The 21,136-nt window shown below is 43.9% G+C and overlaps 1 protein-coding gene across 5 annotated transcripts; it reads right to left on the reverse strand.

Moving 5' to 3' along the window:
* Positions 1–1,270: 1,270 nt before the first annotated feature.
* LOC144933535 (rho GTPase-activating protein 11A-like) lies at positions 1,271–18,839 on the reverse strand. Of its 5 annotated transcripts, XM_078858421.1 has the most exons (14): positions 18,622–18,839; positions 14,658–14,731; positions 12,615–12,711; positions 11,823–12,076; positions 10,301–10,470; positions 9,975–10,166; positions 8,652–8,720; positions 8,421–8,514; positions 7,847–7,944; positions 6,817–6,994; positions 6,527–6,632; positions 5,725–5,881; positions 4,982–5,021; positions 4,501–4,583 (listed from the first exon to the last, which is right to left on the reverse strand). In XM_078858421.1, the coding sequence occupies exons 1-13, from the start codon at positions 18,727–18,729 to the stop codon at positions 4,987–4,989; spliced, it is 1,632 nt and encodes a 543-aa protein (XP_078714547.1). In that variant the 5' UTR covers positions 18,730–18,839; the 3' UTR covers positions 4,501–4,583; positions 4,982–4,986. The 5 variants fall into 5 exon arrangements, with proteins under 5 accessions (XP_078714543.1, XP_078714545.1, XP_078714542.1 ...); XM_078858417.1 differs by lacking the exon at positions 4,982–5,021 and having other exon boundaries at positions 1,271–4,583; positions 18,643–18,839; XM_078858419.1 differs by lacking the exon at positions 4,982–5,021 and having other exon boundaries at positions 1,271–4,583; positions 10,017–10,166.
* Between the last annotated feature and the right edge of the window lie 2,297 nt (positions 18,840–21,136).

Here is a 21,136-nt window from a genome sequence, read left to right on the forward strand (position 1 = left end):
TACGTAAACGTCCTAATGAATGGGGCTTCACGATTATACCAAATCCAGTTTTGCAGGCATTAGTTTAGATTTCCTGGACGAATAAGACGACTATTCTATATCAATGTGGCACCTATCATGCGTCATTCATGCCTCTTTTTAAAGTTGATTGCGCACCTGAATCGCAGACTTTTGCTCACAAGGAGATACAAAAAACATTCAGCGAAACCTTGCACCAGTGGCTCCCACCCTTTTTGATTTGTCCCCCCCAATCAAGCCCTTTTCCCCACGGAACTGAAGTCTCTATTTCCGTGTTATAGTTTAATTAAGCGTTTCGTTGCTGCAATGTGGAAGCTTATGTTTCCTGCACAAATTGACAATTTCTCCTGCACGGTTTCAATTCCGCAGCCTGAACATTCCCCGAGACACTTTCGGGCTTGGCGACCTGTGGGGCTGACAACCGCTACCTTATAAATTGCACAACACACTTATTCTTGTTTTACAAGTGGTCAGATAGCACACACTATATTCCATTGCCTGGAATTATTTTACTCCGACAAAACTGATTTTCATTAGTACTGTCGTGTGGTATTACACTGTGACGGGAATATAGATACATCAATGAACCTGGTATGGTAACATCAACGGTTGAACACATTTAATTAATTATTCAATATACCGCATCTTGAAGGGCTACTGTGCCATGCTGGCACCTGCGCAACATGTCGGAATGCACACTTGTAATCACTTATGCAGCAATCCACCCAAATCGCAAGTAATTGCTTAGGTGTCCGCTTGAGCAAGTGCAGAGACAGTTCATATTTGATAGTCAAGTGGAGGAGAGTTAAGCTGGGTCATGTAAACAGATATTGTTCCATACCCCGCGTGTGCACACATTCACAGCGTATTATTTGAATGCGAACTTGGAGGTTTTTTTTTTAACAAATCTCAAGACTTAACAGATCACGCGTGATTTTTTTGATATTCCTGAAATGGATATATTCAGGAAATTTGAAAAGTGTTTAACTTTCATCAGCTATGCAGTTATCTATTCTTCCAAGAAACAGGCTCTCATTTCAATATGCAATCTTAAACAGCCATAATTGAATGGCACATTTAGAGATTTGTGTACCCAGCTGAACCTAATAATATTCTGTTTAAAAGCCTGGCATGCAGTGGTAAAAAAAAACCACCACAGTATTATATAAATATAGCCCAAGACAATGTTTAACTAACGCTTTTAGAAACGCAACACCACAGCACTGTATCATTTCCCCGGATGTTTATTGGAACTTTCTTATGTTTCTTACAAAGTTAATAAAAAAAAATGCAAAGCCACCCCCGCACACTCCTCCAAACTATTTCGCTCAGATAATCGGAGTGGCTTTCAATGTTATACCCAAGAGCCTAAACGTTTTATTTGAATTACAATGTTAATTTCAAGTCCATGCTACAAATTGCTTGTTATTCTAGAGTATATTAATACTCAAAACTTGAGAACAATACATGTCAAAGCTCATACATCTTTATGCACTCAATTAATGACACAGCCACATGGAAACGCCTGAATCAACTTCAGTGCAGTTAACTTCAGAATTACAAATGTCCGGAACAAACGTAATGCATATCATGAATGTAATAGGGTGCTTAAGACCGCAAATAGACTGAAGAATTTCAAGTAGACCTGCACACAAGGGTGTGATTATTTAAGATGTTACGCAATTGTTCAACACCGACACATTGGCACGCACCCAACGAGAGCATTGTACATGAACCGAATTGTCGGCAGTCGTCATCGGAGAAATAAACTAACACGTGGTAAATTACATTAAAAAGGCATACAACTTGGCCCATACAATTCCTATTCATGCCTCTTAAAAGGTACATGCCTCTGTGTATTGCTTAAGGAAATTACGAAATACACAATTTTGCAATACATTGTGTCATTTAGTAGACAAAGCATCACTAATCAAAGGAATAATTACTAAAGTGTCATGCACCAGCTCTTAAAATTAAATACAGTGAATTCCAAGTTTCTACCTAAACCCATGAAGTGAATCACAAACATCCCCCCAACCATATATGGAAAAGAAAACTGTGCATTCATTTATATCAGAAGATCAACTCTGGCTTGTAGTAATGTTGTAGAAGCTACATGCACAACGAATGAATTAATGAAATACAATCAAGAATATGTTACAGGATTTAGTTTTTAACAAAACTGGTTTAATTACAGCGTACACTCACCGGGAACAGTCGTTTTTAATCACTTAAATCAATTTGGCAAACTAGAAAATTTAAATGACATCACTTTATTTTAGGATGTATAATTTCTAATCTGGTACATTCTATAAATGAAAAAATAAATCGTTACACTAAAGGGGCCTTCAAAGAAAAGGACATGGGCAGGAAGGTAGATGCAATGATAACAAAATGTTTCGATGGTGACGATAACAGCAAATCTGACAATGGGTGCCCCTCCACACTTTCACAGCACAAAAATGAAATCACACAAAGCTTGTGCTTCATCTCACTGCATTATATAGCATTTTTGCAGTGACAGCAAGACTAAACATTAAACCATTATTTTCTTTATTGCATGTCTTTTTTTCATCAGACAGCTCATTACAAACAGTAACAGTCCTGGCTCAGTTGTGGTTGCAATCTTATCACGAGGCCTTTCAATGCTTTTCCCACAGCGTGTTGTTGGTCTACAAATTCGTGTCTTGATGGCATGCATGATCAAAACAAAGGCCGGCAGATAACTGCCTAACGAGGAGCAACTCGTAAAACGCTGCCCAATTAACTGCCAAGCAACACGGCAGACTACAGATCCCATGCCATGTGAGTGGCGAGGAGTCGTTGTGGAACGACCGGGCGCCTCGGTGTGCCGCGGGAGGGCCTCTTCTCCCGCTGAGATGCCCGACGCGTCACAGACCCGCGTCGCCCAGGCCGCAGCGTCGGGGAAGCCTTGGGAGTGTCGGCCGCTGGCTCGGTGTGGGGGCGGCACCGGCCACGCTTGCCCGACGACTTGGTGCTGGAAGGCTGGTTGGTGAGGTTAACCAAGGCGAGCCCGACTGGGGTGCAGGGACTTCCATTTGTTGACTGCGTCTTCAATTGGCCCTGCTTGCTGGCTGACCTCAGCCAGTGAGCCGCTCCGCTTTTTGGAATAAATGTTTCGCTGCCCTGACTTTTTTCGGTCGCACCATGTGCGCGCGCTGTTTTCGTGGCTGCCTGCGTGCTGGAACGCTCGAGCTGGTGTCTTGTCGTTTTGAAGAGTGACTCACCAAGTGGTGAAACGATATTTTGAGTCTTGGGCTTTTGGACTGCTGGAAGCCCCACTTTGACAGGGTCTCTCTTTGCACTTTCTCCCCGACTGTTTGTTTCCAATATGGAAATGATTTGCTTGACATGCTGCCGCTTGGCTGTAGGTACAACGGCTAAAGGCGCTGCTGTGACTCTCGGACGAGAGAATTGTTCTTTTCCTTTGAGGTCGTTAAACTTGCGGATGCGATCTGCGACACTGGATACATTTGCTACACTGGTGATTACACCACTCTCCTGCCCGGACTGCAAGCTAACAACGACACTTGTTCCAGACTGAAGGAGGCGTTTAGCCTGTCGGCATTTTTTTCCAGTGTAACACAAAGAGATACCTTCCAACTTAGAGCCAAGTTCGGACAAGGGACTTTTTTCTAGGCATTCGATGGATGCCGCATCTTGTCCACCAGCCAATGAGATTTCTGCTTCAGTCGAGACTCCTGTGCTGCTCTCTGAAATGTGCAAATGGCATTCACTCAGCTGCTCAGAATGCGCAGCACCGAGATCCTCATGCACACCGCATTCTCTTAACGGTTGCTGTGGCTCCTTATCCTCCTTTGCACCTAATATATCGACACTCTCATTAATGGCTCTACGCAACTCCACCTGTTTGTATTCTGCATAACTCATGTTACTCATTGCAATATGCACATTATCCTCACTTTCACCATTGCACTTTTCTCCACCCTCACCTTCCTCTTTCACTTTCACACATTCACTCTTACCATCAGCTAACGTTCCACATACATCCGAGCTACTTTCCATCGCTCTCTCCGTCATTAATTCTCCAGCTTGAAATACAGTTTGGCTTGAAATACAGTCTGGGCTATGGACAGCTGTTGTATTTTCATTACCGCACGACACTGTAACCGAACTGCTGATGCCTGCATCCCTGCATCTCGGCGTGAACGTGCTGGTAGACAAAACCTGCGGTGTGTCCTGAATGAGCATGGACAGGATTTTGGCAGACTCGCAGAAGGCTCGAAATGCCTGGCTGTTCGCCTGGTCGCCGGTACGGTCCGGGAGCTCAGGCATCTCGGGGGAATCTCTTCCCGTGGAGGGGAGGCGCCCAGATCGCCTGGCGTCCGGGAAGCATGGCGGCTTCCCGGTGACGAGTGCAGGTGCCGACCGGGCCGCGCAAAGGGGGGTGGTGGTGTCTATTTGGGCCTGTTTCACATCGGCCAGGTCTGCGTCGGACACGCTGCCCTGCATGGGACCGGAGATGACTTCACGTATGTTGGGCCGCCCGAGCACCTCCTCAGAGCTGCACAACGACCGCGGACCTGCAAGCATACGACAGATTTGGCACATGACCGTCAAGAGTAGCCCGTGACATTATACTGCACTTACAAACACTTTGTAACCTTCTCAGCGGAAACATTATTGTATTCCTCAAGGTACAAAATGACAAGATTTCCAGAGGTGATGCAAGTTCTACCTTTGCTTGCCTCAAGCAAAAGCTGTGCCGCGTGGCATGAAGATACCGAGAACAATGCATTTATGCTGCATTAATTGCACAGGAAGAAATGTGGCACTGGCATAAACACCAAGCAAAAATGGTTGCTATGAGAAGCCAAGAATCAGCGAAATGAATTTGATGGATGGATAGTCAAATGATACTAGGAAGCCCTAACGAGCCAATTTCTAATCAGCCAAAAACTAAAGCCGCCTATATACATACCACATTTACAGTTCCATGTCTTGCTTGTTGATCTCCTCCACTATATTATACGACCAAAAATAGGTAACATCACAACTTATGCACGATTGAGCAAATAGTTTTAAGCAACTGCAGCATCACATCATGATTCAGTGCGACATCTCCTACGTAGCCACAGGGAGGCTCGGTAAACCATCACTTCACGTTTGTAGGTGTGGAAATGTTACTATTTAATCTAAACAATTTTTATTTTACCAGGTAAGGCCCACCGAGCTATATAGCTCTTTTTCAGAAGCAACCCAAACACAACGAAGTGGCTTAATATGTGAAAATTTATAGCAGTCAAATACTCCCAACACATGTTTCTAAATTAAGCCGCATGCTGTAACATCAGCTATGTCAATTCATCGAGCAGATGCTACAAGAGATTTCAATATTCTGGAATGAGTATTAAAACATAACATAAAATATGAACTTTATAACAGCATATGAACAAACACTAACCCATGTTGCTACATCAGGAGTCTGTGTTAGAAATATATCCAGAAATGTCTCCCACAGTCGATCCAGTGATCGAACACCCTTGTTTTCAATGGCCGGCTCGATCAGTCAGACATCTGTACAGTCTATTTTGATTCCTCAGTGTCACTTTTAAATCTAATTTGACAATTTAGCAAACATGAGGCACCTCCTTCCACACACCCTTCCCCCCTCCTGCCACCTTCCCCCCCCCAACCCCATCGTGTGCTGCGGCCCGGCTGTACCAGCGTGTTTGCGGAGGGAGCTGCGTGTGCGCGGCGTGGTCATGTCGCCGACTGGGATGTTGGGCTGCCCATCCGTGCAATCGCGTCGGGCGGCCAGGGCCTCCGACCGCACGGGCGCGTCCCTCTCCGCTGCCGGGCCCTCATCGCTGCCCGCGCTCTAACGGGGAACACACGGCACACACCCCGTCCACACTCCACCCCTCACCTCGCTATATCCTGCACACAACCTCTGCCCTCACTGAATAAATGGTCTTCTCACAATTTAGGTCCCCACAGTTGCAGTTCATTTAGTTACTTAGTGTGTTAATATTGATAATGTTTAGTAATTGAGACAATGTATGACTTCAGGAGTATATAGCATAATTTGTTCTGAATAATCGAAATTGCAAATATATCCAGTGTTTAGTTTAATGTCCAACTTGAATGTTTTTTTACAGTTAATTGACCATTCAGTGCTTATAATTACTGACGTTTAAGTTAGGGTATGAACAGCTATGGCTGAGGTGTTTGCTGCCTCACCCAATGACCCCCTCACATCCGCTTCTATGATGCGGCGATTGTGTACCATCATCGGTTGTAATCCTGAGTGTACAAGCATGATTAATTCTTGTTATTAGTTTTTTATGTAAATGATACCACTAGTTTACCAAAATATTTTCTGTTCGTTTGATCATAATTTCTGCTTATAACTCGAAAACTAAAACACATGACATGGATGGTTAATATAATTAACAAAAAAAGGGAATGTTCCAATAAAAAGCAAATCTACAACTACCATTGGTGTAAAAACTACCGTGCTCACATGGTCACTGCTCGACTTCAGAAGGTTCAAGCGCATCCGTAGAGACTTGCGTATCTTTTCATTCCTCGCTGGAGGTGGGAGGTCTTGCTTTTCCACTTCCACGCTGCTATAATCCAACGGAGTGATCACAGAGAGAGACACCCTTTAATATATGACACAGAACCTAAATCTTGCGACAATACCCCTTAGGCAAGGGAAAGAAAATATCAGCCTGAGTTACAACACAAACAGCAAATGTAGGCTGCATCGCAATATCAGAGCGCCACAGCGAGGACAGGTACTCGGCACACCTGCTTGGGGCCTTCTTGTCGGACAACCTTGGCTGCTTGCGACGGCGTCCGGTCGACAGGGTGAGGCGCAGACGCGAGCGCTTGAGCAGCGACGGCGTGGAGGGGGTCCCCTCCCCTCCGTTGGCGCGCTCGCTGGGAGTGGTGGAACGCTCCCCCTGCCAGCCTGGGGTGTCATCCACTGCAGAGCCACAGAACGGTCACATGTTAAACGTCACTCTTGGCAACAATCACCGCCCAAGAAACGTGATGGATTATAAAAAGCACAATTTCATTGACTATTCAACTCTCCTCGATAAATTGCCAATTGCCATAGATCCTGGCCACCTCTGGATTGTATCCATGTAGATAGTCAGGACGGAACCACGTGGCCACATGACTGTTTCCAACACACACCACCTTGTAAATAAAGGTCCAGCCATTAAATCAGGCATCACATCATACACATCTGGGCCCATTCTGCAACTGTCTACTGCTCAGCTCCAGCTTTGCAGAACAGACCACAGGACACAGCCAATAAGTAAGGTTTGTCATGGAAACAAAACGTGACAATTAATTACTACTTCAGTACACTGGTGTGTTGGAGAGTAAACCCACAACATTTACAATTTGAGTACAACTTTTCACTGGTGACTACAACCAGCTTCATCAGGCGATTTACCAGAATTGTGAAGAAGTGTTCCTGTTCCGAAATAGAATAAGGTGATGTCATCACTGTGAGCCTATGAGGTACGAAGATCAGAGAAGGGTTAATGTAAATAGTGTCGGTTTACTCTCCAACACACCGGTGTGCTGAATTAGTGAACAATTGGAAAGTTTTGTCTACGTGACAAACCTTACTAATTGGCTGTGTTGGGTAGTGGTGGGTTTACGAGACATTTATAACCCACAATAACCTTAATAATTTTGGTCGCGAAAGCCTGCGTTTTTAACTTTTCGGGAACAGGTTCATACTATTTCAACGATGTACGTGGTTAACAAAGCAAGGCGGTGAAGGAATGCAGGAGCACAACGACAAGGGCACGCAGCACACCTCTGCCGCTGTGCATGTTGCTCCACACCACAGGTGTAGAGGTGGCACTGTATTGCTGTGAGAGTCCCTCCTCCAAGCTGATCGGGTTCATTGCTCTCCTGGTCACGTGTGGCACAGCCCAGACATCATCAGACAACAACCATCACAGTAGCATAGGTTAGCAAACACACAGGTGCTCTTATAACAATAGGCTAAGTTTCCAGCACAAACACGCAGTGATTTTTACCTGTAAGGTCTATTTATATACGTAAGCATTGGTTAGAAATGTGTCTCACCACGATATTTTGTTTTTATACATTTTACCGTGATGCTCATCTTCTGCTCCGTCAGTCTACATCAATTGTGCATAAATGTAGCGACACTCCTCTACATTCAATCTTAATTTTGGAGCTTTCGTGACTGCAGGAATTATTCTTTGGTTCTTTCGGTAAAGTCACGTATAAAGATAAAATAATAATACGAAAAAAAAGTAAAACATTTATTATTTTATCGTTATATGTCACTTTACCGAAAGAACCAAAAAATAACTCCTCTACATTACTTTATGAGATTGAAACATGATGTTTAAGAAAACCTTTTTTTTCCAGAAGAGTCCAGGTCATCCAAAGAGTCCTGAGATGCCTTCCTTTTCGGCTTAGATGAGCGCGGCATCTGGGGAGTTGTGATATCTGACAACAGGCAGGATTGTTTTTTTATTGCATAGTTTCTGCACTCTGCAATGCCATTGAAACAACTTGTAACATCATGATATGTATCGTAATCATTCGTGGCATTATTGGCGGCCACTTTTGTTTTAAAGGCATACCTTCGGGCTGTGGAGTCATTAGGCCACCCCTCCCCGACCTCAGGCGTCCAATGGCCCCACTCACCACATCTGATGAGTAAAGGACAGAGTGTGTCACCGTAATGCTGCCGCTTTCCTGGCAGGCATCATCGACCAGCACCGACAATTAAGAGCCGCTCTCTCGATAGCCTGCTCGACCGAATCAACGTCACCACAAGAATGCACGCAGGTCGAAGTACGTTTTACTGCACAAAGTGCCATACAAACTGAGTGACGAAAGCTCTCAAGCCCACACGCGCTGTGTGTACAGAAACCGGCTGAGTTAATACTTACGGCGTAAATTAGGTTAGTCAATAATGGAATGGCGTATTCTTTGTCAACCATTTAACTATATATTTATTTTGTTTTGCATACGACTAAAAATAATGGTAATATATTTTAAAAATCTTGTGATATTTTAACGTGCTCTAGTAGACTCCATTATCCGCATGCGCTTATCTGATTTGCGGATAAACCGCGCATTGAGATTTAAATATTGTTATTCTTGACAATGTTTATTACAAGTCACATGCTTAAACCGACCAAATATGTGCTCCGGTTAATCCGAAATCCACGTGATCGCCTCTACAGTACAGTCGTTGCATATCTTTACAACAGTGGGTGGAGTTTGATTGATTTTGATTGGTGTGGCTCTGCTATCCACTTAGTGGGCAGAGTCTTCTGCGCAGGAGCAGGAAAGTGTTATCACTGAGCAAGTGCATTGTTTGGTCAATCGTTAGTTTTGGCATAGAAATCTGCAGAAAATAGCTATTTTTGGATTATCCGAAATTTGGAATTATCTGCGGCCATCATTATCGCGGATAATAGAGTCTACTGTACTTGCTAACAATGTAACCTTTTGTTATACACATTACTCTTGTTAATGTTTTGTGTTCTATTAATTTGAATAAGGAGACCCATGAAAATGACAGTATCTGAATCGTTATTTAACTGGAGAAATCTGAAGAGCTAGGAAGCTCTTTTTCATAAATGTAAAGTATGGGCGGGTCAGTAAGTTACAACAGTAAACAATACAAAAAACGGAGTGCAAAATAGATAAAAAGGTAAGCAAGTCACTAAATGTAAATAACTACAAATTTACACGCAGTATGTCCCATTTATCAAGGTTGGGAAAAGCAGCAAAAACGATAACAAAACAGACCCAGACCACACCAGGATAACACACAGTCTCAATAAAATGGCACAACCATTTAACTATCGATACACATTTACAAGTCCATAAACAAAGTGGAAGGTTGACTTGTAATTAATACATCACACACACACCAATGCACACACACATACATCTCTTCAAGAAAGGGGGCCCCCGAAGTAGCCTTGTCTGACCGTTGAAGCTACGCCGTCGGCAGCTCCTCTTCACCGAGCGCTGCTCGTCTCCCCCGGAGTTGAGGGGCGTCTCACTGGTCCCCCCGCTCTCGCCGCCCCGGTCGCCACCCAGGCAGGGCCCGTCTGCCGCCACCAGCCTGCTCACATGTCCTGTGACACCACGCACGGTAAACATGTCACCACACATCTAAAACTCTGGCCAGCCTACGCTAATCTGCACATGCCCCATAGTGAAAACGTGACGACAAATGCACATTTGCGGACAGGCACGTACGCAGCCTTACCTATGTCCTTGGCGTGCAAGATGAGTGTTTGCACCACCATGGCCTGCAGTCTCAGCTGCTTCTCGGTGCTGCTCGATACCTTCTCAGCCTTACTCCCAGAGCCAGAGTGCATCAGGTTGGGAGCAAACACCACGGCGAGGTTTGCAACATCCATACGATTCTCATCAGAGCTACAGGAAAACAGAATAACCCCACAATTGCCTTAACACAGTGACGCTTGTTAACAAGTGAGCTCAGAAGCTGTTCGGAGTCAGTGTAACATTTAACAACACTGACACCACCACCACCATTGTCTTCAGGTGTATAACCAATTATTACAAAACAAGTGGTTATGTATTTTATGTCCGGTTACAATTACCGTGACTAAAGCTGTTGAAATATTGTGAATCACTTTAATAGTGACATTTTCTTTTTTCAAAGTTATCCCTGTCTAGATAAACAACTATTTGTCATAACTTCCATCAACTAAAAATAATCATTACTATCACAAAACAAATAAAATATCATTAAATAACAATTGATATAAAAGTACACGGTTTTTCAGAACAGCTGGTTTGCCTTTGATGTACTGTAGTGGGAAACCATCACACACTTATCGATTAAGCCAAATGCTTTCACAAAGTACAGGCAGTCCTCAACTTAATTACGAACGCCCGACTTGCGAACACCCGTACTTATGAATCAACTTCCATGAAATATAAATAAAAACATTGACTTAAAAAGCGAACGTGCAATTGTGAAATTTAACCGGGGAACTATTTTGTTCAGAGGAGCAATCCTCCGTGAGAGGTAATGAGTTGACCTCGCGCTGGGACTGAATGTTTGCGTGTGTGTGCGTGCACGGACATGTGTGTGTGAAAGTGTGTGGGGATCAACACCAGTGACTTTTATCTGAATGTGACTTTGGCCTCCCACCGTAGGTCGACTCAGCCTCAAATGAGTACCTAGTGCAGTGTGTAAAAATCTCCACTGGGGAGACAAAAGCAGCCGGGCGTGGTGCTGGCCATTCATCTCCTCATGTGCCGTGCCGGCCTTCATAGGCGCTGCTCGTTAACAGCACTTGCCACAACAGCCTGTTAAGGTTACATGGGGAACCGTTGTCGTGTGTGTGTGTCCGAGAGTGCACGTGTGCCGTGTGTGTACAATTGTGGTGACTCATTGCCTCCCTTTTGAATAAAAGCTAGCATCAGGACTCAAGGTAAATGAAAAAAAAAACTTTATTTCTATTAAAGTTACTATATTTAAAGTTTCGTTTACTATACATATATTTTTTTACAGTCTTACATGCAAATGTACAATATTTCTTTTGAATTATGAGTTTAACAATGCTACCCTTTTTGTTGAACTGTAACACATTTCATAACACTGACTGTATGGACATTTAAAGAGAGTGCATTATTGTGTTCCAAATTACAAACCGTTTGACTTACGAACGGCTCTCAGGAACACATTAGGTTTCTAACCCGAGCACTGCCTGTACTTGCAAAAACACCCATTGTAGTAGACAAAGCCACTCTCGTACCGGTGCGCAATGTGCTTGAGGAAGGCCATGAGGTAGCGCAGCACTTGCACGTTGGAAGGTGGCAGCAGGCAGGTGAGAAGCAGCGTGGCGTGCAACCGTGCCACTTCCTCCAACTGCTGGGCGCGGTAGAAGACGTCGTGCAGCTCGCGCGCTATCAGCGGTTCTGGCAGCTCGCGGAAGAACTGCTTGAGAAGCCCGGCCACGTCGCAGGCGGGCGCCGCACACACGCTCGCCTCCCCGCACTGGATCCTCTCCTGCAGCGGAGAGAACAAAGGGAGTCTCGTTAGGTACCGCGAGCTTACTTATTTCCAGCAGCTGCCAGTGGACCAGTGGCATAGTATAGTTGACAAGGACCCTGGTAGACAGAGCGATATAGTGGCCCCTGTCGAATTCCACCACCCCACCCCACTGTCTTGGCATGCGTTTGATAGCTACATCATTGCAGTCGACCTCTATACAAGGATAGAAGGAAATACATTTTCATCACTGCCTTTTCAAGTTGATGTGTTAATATTTGGCAACTAGTCATGGACCAGAAATATATTATGCAATAAATAAAATTAGTATTGACTGAAACGTGGGAAAAGCAAGCAAGAATTTAAGGGCTTGTGTTTTATAAAGCATAATTTTGGATACCCTTTCGAAAGAGAAATTAAAGTGCCAATTGGTGCACTGTGCAGCATTCGGACTAACCAACAGTGTTCAGAAATTATGTGAACGCGGCCACGTTGGGCTCAACTATCACACGGATGGTGAGAATGCAGGTCCATGCAGCGTGCTGCTGGAGGTCACCTTGAGCTCCTTCATGCGGGAGAAGGAGCCCGACTTGCGGAAGAGGCCCTCGGTGCTGGCATGCTGCTGCAGGTACTGGCAGGCCTCCACCACAAAGCTATGGCACAGGAAGCATGAGACATGGGACATGAGACAGCACCACCCAATGCTGACCATTATTACTCATCAACTTGACAAGCAAGGCGATGATCGGTGTCTGCGATGTAAGTGCACTGGGCCTCTGGCTATGATCCATAATGGGAGTTCTAAGGAGGGGTCATGACCCACAGCATTGCCTTATTATTACATTTTCAGTAAATAGGCAGTGTTGTGAAATAGAAGCCTACTTATGCGTGGGCTGTGCTTTTTACACAACTAAGAGAACCCTTTAAGTTTTTCAAATATGTTTTAATATGTACATGCATGGCACTCTTGCTAACCGACTGTTGGTTTGACGGCCTCTCCACGTCATGCGGGCCATGGGGTTTTTATGAGCACACTTCACTTTACTGACAAGTGGGGTTGTTGAAGGCAGGGAGCATATATGCGAGAGCATAGTAGAGTACAATGGATTTTGCTGCACTGCCCTCTGTTGCCCACACTGTGGTATGTTTGCAGAAATTTATTTTTCAATCAAAATTAAAATTTTTGTACATGTCAAAATGTGTATCGCCACTGGCAGAGCCAGTGGGGGGGGTGGGGTGGCACGTGCCTCCCCAATGATCCGATCAAAATCCCTAATTTCGATCGTATCATTGGGGTTTATCAGTAATAAATCGGCATTTTGCGACCCCCATATTATTATGTGCCAGGGACTCTGTGATATGATAGGACAATAGTCTGAGTCCATAATTGGAAATAAGTAACGGAAAAGCAGTTATAAGTGACTCACAGAATTGTGCACAGTTGCGTACACAGTACACGACTTCCCTGAGCGCGATGCCGATCACACACGGTTCAAATTCGACCCTCGATCGATGGCTGCACCATCGCCGCACACGCGGCGAATAAAAAGCAAGGGACAAGTCCTTACTTACTAACAACTCCGAATCATTTTTGATTGCTGGAGGGGTTGCCCCCCCTACCTGAAAATCCTGGCTCCGCCATTGTGCATCGCACATATATACAGTATAGTATCATAAATTGTGATATCGTCAAATTGCTCAGTGCAAAATAAGTACTTTTGCGCCAACCGTGGTATTCGGAGACCAAGTAGCAAAAAAATCTTGATACTGCATTGGCTGTGGTACACAAAGCTAAATAAACAAAAACAAATGACAAAACACAATTTCTATTACACTGCACTAACAGTGGAAAAATATTAAAGGTTAAAAGGTCCATTGTTATACCCGTTTTATTGGCGAATGTGTTGAGTTTTTCATTATTCGACCTCATTGCAAATTATCAAGCAGTATTATGTTCTTGGGTCTTTCGGTAAAGTCACGTAGATAGGTTCAAAGAAAATAACAAAAATAACAAAAAAACTACGACGTTTCGATCGCAACACAAGCAATCGTCATGACGATTGTGTTGCGATCGAAACGTCGTAGTTTTTTGTTATTTTCTTTGAACCTATCTATGTGACTTTACTAAAAGACCCAAGAATATGAATTCCTGCAGTTATGAAAGTATTGTGTTGTCAACTCTTTTAATAGGAAATGAAAACATTTTTATTGTAACATCACAAATGTTTACGATGCAAAAAAGAGCTAAACTAAATAAGCTTCGACTTGAGTGCACAGTAATTATTGTGTTATTATGAATACACTACGGAAAATATGTGCAAGAGAGAGCATTAAAACATACCTTCCACCACTTTTAAATAAAGCATGATTTGTGACTCACACAGTGGCAGTCACAAACATGAATGGGCCACCACATGCACCCCCCACTAGCAGACAAACATATCCGTCTGCCCTGGAGTTACTTATGCAAATGTAACAGAAAACACTGCCGAAACCGTCCAAACGCCTTGGCTGCCGAGAGTGAACGAGGCCTGAATAACGATTCAAGGAACACATGACCATTTTGAAGTGAAAACTTGGCTTAGTGTAATCACCGTACTTCGGCACGGCTGCATGGTCTTCATCGATTCGATGCAGTGATAGAGGGCTTCCAAACACAGTCCAAGTCTTGTCCTAAAAAATGCAAATAAACATAATTGTAATCTCCAGACACACCAATGCTGTCACTAAGAGCTTTGTGCAAGCAGAGCCCAGAGAACATTGATTTTGATGGTGACGCAGTGGGATAAAACCCCGTCAACGTTTACAGACATTTGGCATTAGCCTGAGGGCGGTGCATAACGATCAGTATAGCCAGAACAGAGCAAAAATGTATGAATGTACATTGTCAAAATGCTGATGGATGAGGGCCTCTTCATGCCATGCAGGTCGTGGGTGATATTTGAACATACATCACCACCGTGGTCAGTGCGGTTGGTGAAGGTGGGCACATCAATGTAGGGGCGTAGTACAGTACAATAGTGGATGTTGTGGGTGCCCCCTGTTCACAACGTAGCCCCAAAGCAGTCTATAACACATGTTGTGGATGGTGGTCTCTCATGTAAGCAGAATCCTCCAACCTGATTAGCTTCTAAAATCTGGTAATGTTAGGCATATTAATAGTTTTTAAACCAGTGGCATAATTTTATTTATACTAACTTTGCTTACTGGATTTCGTAAGAAGCCTTGAGTGATAATCATTACCGACGAAAACAAAAGTTATAAAACTTTTTCCTAAAGGGACCTATCCAGTATGTACAGGCAACTCCTTTGCTATGTTTTCCAAGAATGCAGGATTCATGTGGTCAAAATGATGGCTAAATATAATTACCAGCGCTCAACAACACATAACTTGTACCATGGTGTGTACATAGCTTGCAGTCAACAAAGTGGTTACTGATGTATGAAAAATGTAATGTGCCATTCTAAATTCTAAGCTGTCATCAGGCTGGTAATTTACAGGCACCAGACATGAAGGTGCTAAAATCCTGCAACAACTGTTAATTTTTACAATGAGGTGACAATAGCAAGATGACGTTAACATATGGCTTCGAAATAAATTCCCCAAGGAACCCAGATGCTCATTCACTCCAACCTAACATCCCAAACTTTACTATGTCTCATCATTTAGAATGCAGCCAAACGACCACTTCGGCAAACAATTGCTGATAGGTGAGCGATTTGTTTATTTTCAATACAGGGGATGATTGAATACATTTGACAGGAGGAAAAGCAATCCGACCTCAATAACTCAATAGTCCAACTGGAATATACTCAAAGCAAGAAGGGAAAATAAATGCTTTACAATTTTAAGGATTTTGTCAATCCACTGCTCGATGAAGACCCCCCCCCCCCCCATGCCATGTTACCACACTGATCAAGGCAAGGCCGTAGCCATGGAGTCAACATTGGGGGGAACCAAATCTTCTAGGGGGTCTGGGGGTCCCAACCCAGAAAAATATCTAAATTTGAAAACTAATTTCCAGCCATTTCCTGCCTAAATATTTTAAAATTCACTAACACATGGGATGGACTTTTATTTATTTTTTACAATGTCTAATAGTGTATTGTATTACATTGCTCTGTTTTAACTTTTTACAATTTCTTGTTTCAATGTATGTAATGTTTGAGATTAGGGATTAATAAAGTACAACCATAACCACAATCATATAAACAGCAATCTATGCATTGATTTATATAAAGACAGGTCCAGATATTTGGGCCAAGGTTTATCAAATTGTTGTTTTTTATTTGCATAGCATAGCAATTATTATTACTTTTAATATTTTTATAGCAATATATTGGCAGGGGACATTTTGAACATATTTGAATATTGGGGGGGGGGGGGGTGTCCCCCCCCACAATATATAATAATTACGGCCTTGGATCAAGGACAGGGTCAGATACCACTCGCCCCTGTTGTTAGCTGTGCCTGGGATTCAAACTCGACTACACGGCAGCCCTCCTGCCACGAGAGGCGGTTAAATACATCACATTCCAAAAAATAAAATCATAACAAACAATTTAATCACGAGGATGGAAGGTCATCACACTCCTAGTTTTACTTTAACAAATATTTGATCTGCACCCTTTACACACTACGTGGAAATCTCACACCTTCCCATCCCCATCAACAACATATGGTGTCTCCTGAGCTCAAAGTTGAAAAGCTAGTAAAACATATAACATACCCAATCCTATATGTACCTTTGGCGGTAAACCTTTACAGCTGCAAGAGTTCATCGTAACGATTTGGAAGAAAAAATGTTCAAACCAAATTCCAAAAACAAGTCCAGACCACGTATGATACACCTCTGGGCACAAACGGCCGGGACAGGCCATCCAACACGATGTCCAGAACCCTCACACCCCATTGGTAATGAGCAACAATGTGGTGTTTAGAGGCGAGCAACAGCTTGAGACCAAGTGTGAAAAAACGTCATGGGCTACAGCTGCAGATTACTGTTTTCCTTTCCATTGGACAGTAAATGTATCTTCTGACATTATGAACATGGTATCATTATCCGCCTTGATCAATCCACTGCTGGATGAAGGTGACCTCAAGCTACTATCACCTCTCACAGCCCTGTCATATGTAACAAGCCACCAACGAACATACACCGAGCAGGGTGATCAATTTATATATATACCTGACTGAAATAAAATAGTAAATTAACTTTTATTAAAAGCCTTTACGTATCACCCACTCATCTGACACATTAACTATTTGAACTCATCTGTAAGATAAGACTATCGCTTTCACAGTATTCAATGGCCTGTTGAGAAACGAGGGTTATTGTAAATGTATAAATGGTACACTGTATTTTGACAGTATTTATGACTTGCACTTACACACAAGCAATGAAGCACAGACACGCAATATAGCTCAACACCTCATAATATACTACAGTATTTAGGTTTGACTTGTACGTTATCTGTAAATGCAATGCGTATTGCTTCACATGTATATATTTGGGTATACTGAAGCGTACCCTTTTTTAATTAACGTATGTTATACATCAGTGCCATGCATTCATGCGTGTTCTACACATGTAACTTGTGTGCCTGTTTTGCACGTAGAAATATGTTTTGTATCACAAGTTCGTTGTACGTTTGAGTACATTCACATATGCATAGAGTTCTGCGTTAATCAACCCATGGCACCTGTGTCTGTCCCGTGACCTCCTGCCAGCAGCGAGCCTTCCACACGTCACGTGGCCTCAAAGTGTACCTAGCCTGGCACCAAGCACCGTGGTAACTTTAGAGCGAACGTGGGATGTTGTTGTGTGCCACGTGTGGTCAATCCAATGGTGGGTGAGGGCCTTGCCCGACCCCCTACGCAGAGAGGGCCCTGGCAGGGGCTATTATTTGACAAACAACTTACAAACATCTCGGAGGGGAAGACCATACTTCACTACGATGGTCAATGAGGGGTTGGTGGTGAAGGTTGAGAAGAGCAAAGACGTGGGATAAACGAGGAACAATACAATATTGGAAAACTGATGCACTGCCCTCTGCCGCACAAGAATACCACACACAGATGCTGAATGCAGCAGTAGAAGTACAAGTGTATAGAGTAGCTACAGAACAAGTCAACGTCTTTCGGATATGATCATCTCCATTCGCAGCTCTGGGGAAGCCAGTGTTGGAAATTCCACATTCCCATGACGGGGATACAGCAATGCTGATAAACATAACTCGAGGGGGAGCACCACATAATCAAGAATGTAAGTCAAACCCGAAACGAGCAATGGCAACTTCAAATCTAGATTGAGCAATGGCAACCCTGAGCGAGCCGCGTTGGAAATTCCACATTCCCATGATAGTCCGCGGTCCATCGGTAAACAAATACGAGTGGCGTTCACACTCGCTCGCGACGCCTACCAACATTAAACAAACGTTACACACACACGAGATTCACTTGGTGAGTTGTTCATTTTAGTATTCGAATGACTGTGTAAATAAAAATAATAGCAGAGACAGACAGAGAGACAGAAGCGTGAGGGGGGGGGGGCGGGCATCACCGTGTGACTCTTGACCAGCACCTTGGCTCGGAGCCCGTACGCCTTCAGCCAGTGAACCACGGCCGCCCTGGCGCTCCGCTCCTCGGCTTCGCTCGCCGTCGCCTTCATGGTTCAATGGTTTAGTTTGTGTCGGTGTTGAGAGCTGTAAAATGCCTACGAGGGGAACGCAGCGAGCGCCGTCTCTACCCTCAGCCTGCGCCGCCGCCGCCGCCCGCGTGCCGTTTAAAACGAGCGGCCCCTCTCATTGGTCGGAATTTATTTTTCAAAAAAAATTCTATGACGTCAGAGTAACGGCTTCCTCAGGCCACGCCCCCCCCCTGCTTTTGAGGTCGGGCCACGCCCACTAAACCCCGCCCCGCCACGGACAGGACACGCCCACCCACGTGCGTGGACTTCGAGGGTTTTGAATGGGCAATTGTAATCCAATAATGATTTTATCTTCTTCTTGGTTCTTTCGGTAAAGTCACGTAGAAGGGAAATAATAAAATAATAAAAATAAAACATAATAAAATAATTCTCACGACGTTTCGGCCACAACGCAAGCAGCCGTCCTCAGGTGAAGACCAGGTCTGTCGGGGAGACAGCGTCTGAATGTATATACGCTGGAATTATTATCTCCTGGAAGAGCGTTTCATAGCCTGAATGTATATACGCTGATAATTGGTTTTTACCCTTCTATCTGGCAACAAAACTGACACCTTTTTACAAGGAGTCATGTTTGCATAGACCGCAATACCTGCAGTCATAATACAAACAAAAGACATAACTCTGATAATGTGCACTGTCCTTGAAGTTGATTGGTCCACACCCGAGACAGCTTTTCTTAGAGCCTAGACTCACATGGGTTGGACCAGATGACGCCAAAATGCGCCTTTTGGCGTGATCTGGTCCAACCCATGTGAGACTAGGCTCTAAGGAAAGCTGTCTCGGGTGTGGACCAATCAACTTCAAGTACAGTGCACATTATCAGAGTTATGTCTTTTGTTTGTATTATGACTGCAGGTATTGCGGTCTATGCAAACATGACTCCTTGTAAAAAGGTGTCAGTTTTGTTGCCAGATAGAAGGGTAAAAACCAATTATCATATTTTTACTGGCAAATGAGGTTCCCATAGTGTATATACGCTGTCTCCCCGACATACCTGGTCTTCACCTGAGGACGGCTGCTTGCGTTGTGGCCGAAACGTCGTGAGAATTATTTTATTATGTTGTATTTTTATTATTTTATTACTTCCCTTCTACGTGACTTTACCGAAAGAACCAAGAAGATGAATCCCTGCAGTCACAAAAGCTTTAAATCGAGATTTTATCTTGATTTGAAGCTTTCGTGAATGCAGGAATGCATACTCTTTGGTTTTCGGTAAAGTCACGTGACTTTACCGAAAGAACTAAAGAGCAGAGGTGGGACAAAGTCATTGTTATGCAAGTCACAAGTAAGTCTCAAGTCTTTGCTCTCGAGTCCCGAGTCAAGTCGAGTCAAAGATGAGGCAAGTCCAAGTCGAGTCTGAAGTCATCAAAATCATGACTCGAGTCTGACTCGAGTCCAAGTCGCATGACTCGAGTCCACACCTCTGAGGTGGGACAAAGTCATTGTTGTGCAAGTCACAAGTAAGTCTCAAGTCTTTGCTCTCGAGTCCCGAGTCAAGTCGAGTCAAAGATGAGGCAAGTCCAAGTCGAGTCTGAAGTCATCAAAATAATGACTCGAGTCTGACTCGAGTCCAAGTCGCATGACTCGAGTCCACACCTCTGAGGTGGGACAAAGTCATTGTTGTGCAAGTCACAAGTAAGTCTCAAGTCTTTGCTCTCGAGTCCCGAGTCAAGTCGAGTCAAAGATGAGGCAAGTCCAAGTCGAGTCTGAAGTCATCAAAATCATGACTCGAGTCTGACTCGAGTCCAAGTCGCATGACTCGAGTCCACACCTCTGCTAAAGAGTATGATAGTATCTTATATGTATGATATTATCTTCATATCTTAATATAGAGCCTTTAGCCAAGGCGCGTTGCAAGGGTTACGAGTGGTACAATGAGGGGAGCTAAAAGTGATTTGGTGAATAGGGATGGGGTATATGGGGGGGGGCGGTTAGTCGGTACGGGAATTACGGGGGTACTTTCGGATGGAGGGAATGATGGGCCAGGCAGGAGAGGCGAGTCTTGAGGGAGGAGCGGAAACTCGACAGGGAGGCTGCTTGCTGCTTCATGTGGAGGAGAAGTTTTATAATAATTCTAGTTATATAGCGCTTTTCACCAAGTATCTCAAAGCGCTGTACAGAACACAGCGGCAGACATTCACCATAAACAAAATAATGTGATCCATTTACTAAATGAAATAAAAGTTTAATCATTGGAAGTGTATAATTAGGTTTTAAGACGCATTTTAAAATTGTTCACAGACTCATCTCCTGGGGACTACACGGGGAAAATCTCGGTCACTCATTGACCGAAACCTCGACCTGGGAATGCAGAGAAGATCTCCATCCCCAGATCTTAGGGGCCTTGAGAGGACATGAGTGCAGCATG

Source organism: Lampetra fluviatilis, chromosome 7, assembly GCF_964198595.1.
Source record: "Lampetra fluviatilis chromosome 7, kcLamFluv1.1, whole genome shotgun sequence".
Classification (NCBI taxonomy): domain Eukaryota; kingdom Metazoa; phylum Chordata; class Hyperoartia; order Petromyzontiformes; family Petromyzontidae; genus Lampetra; species Lampetra fluviatilis.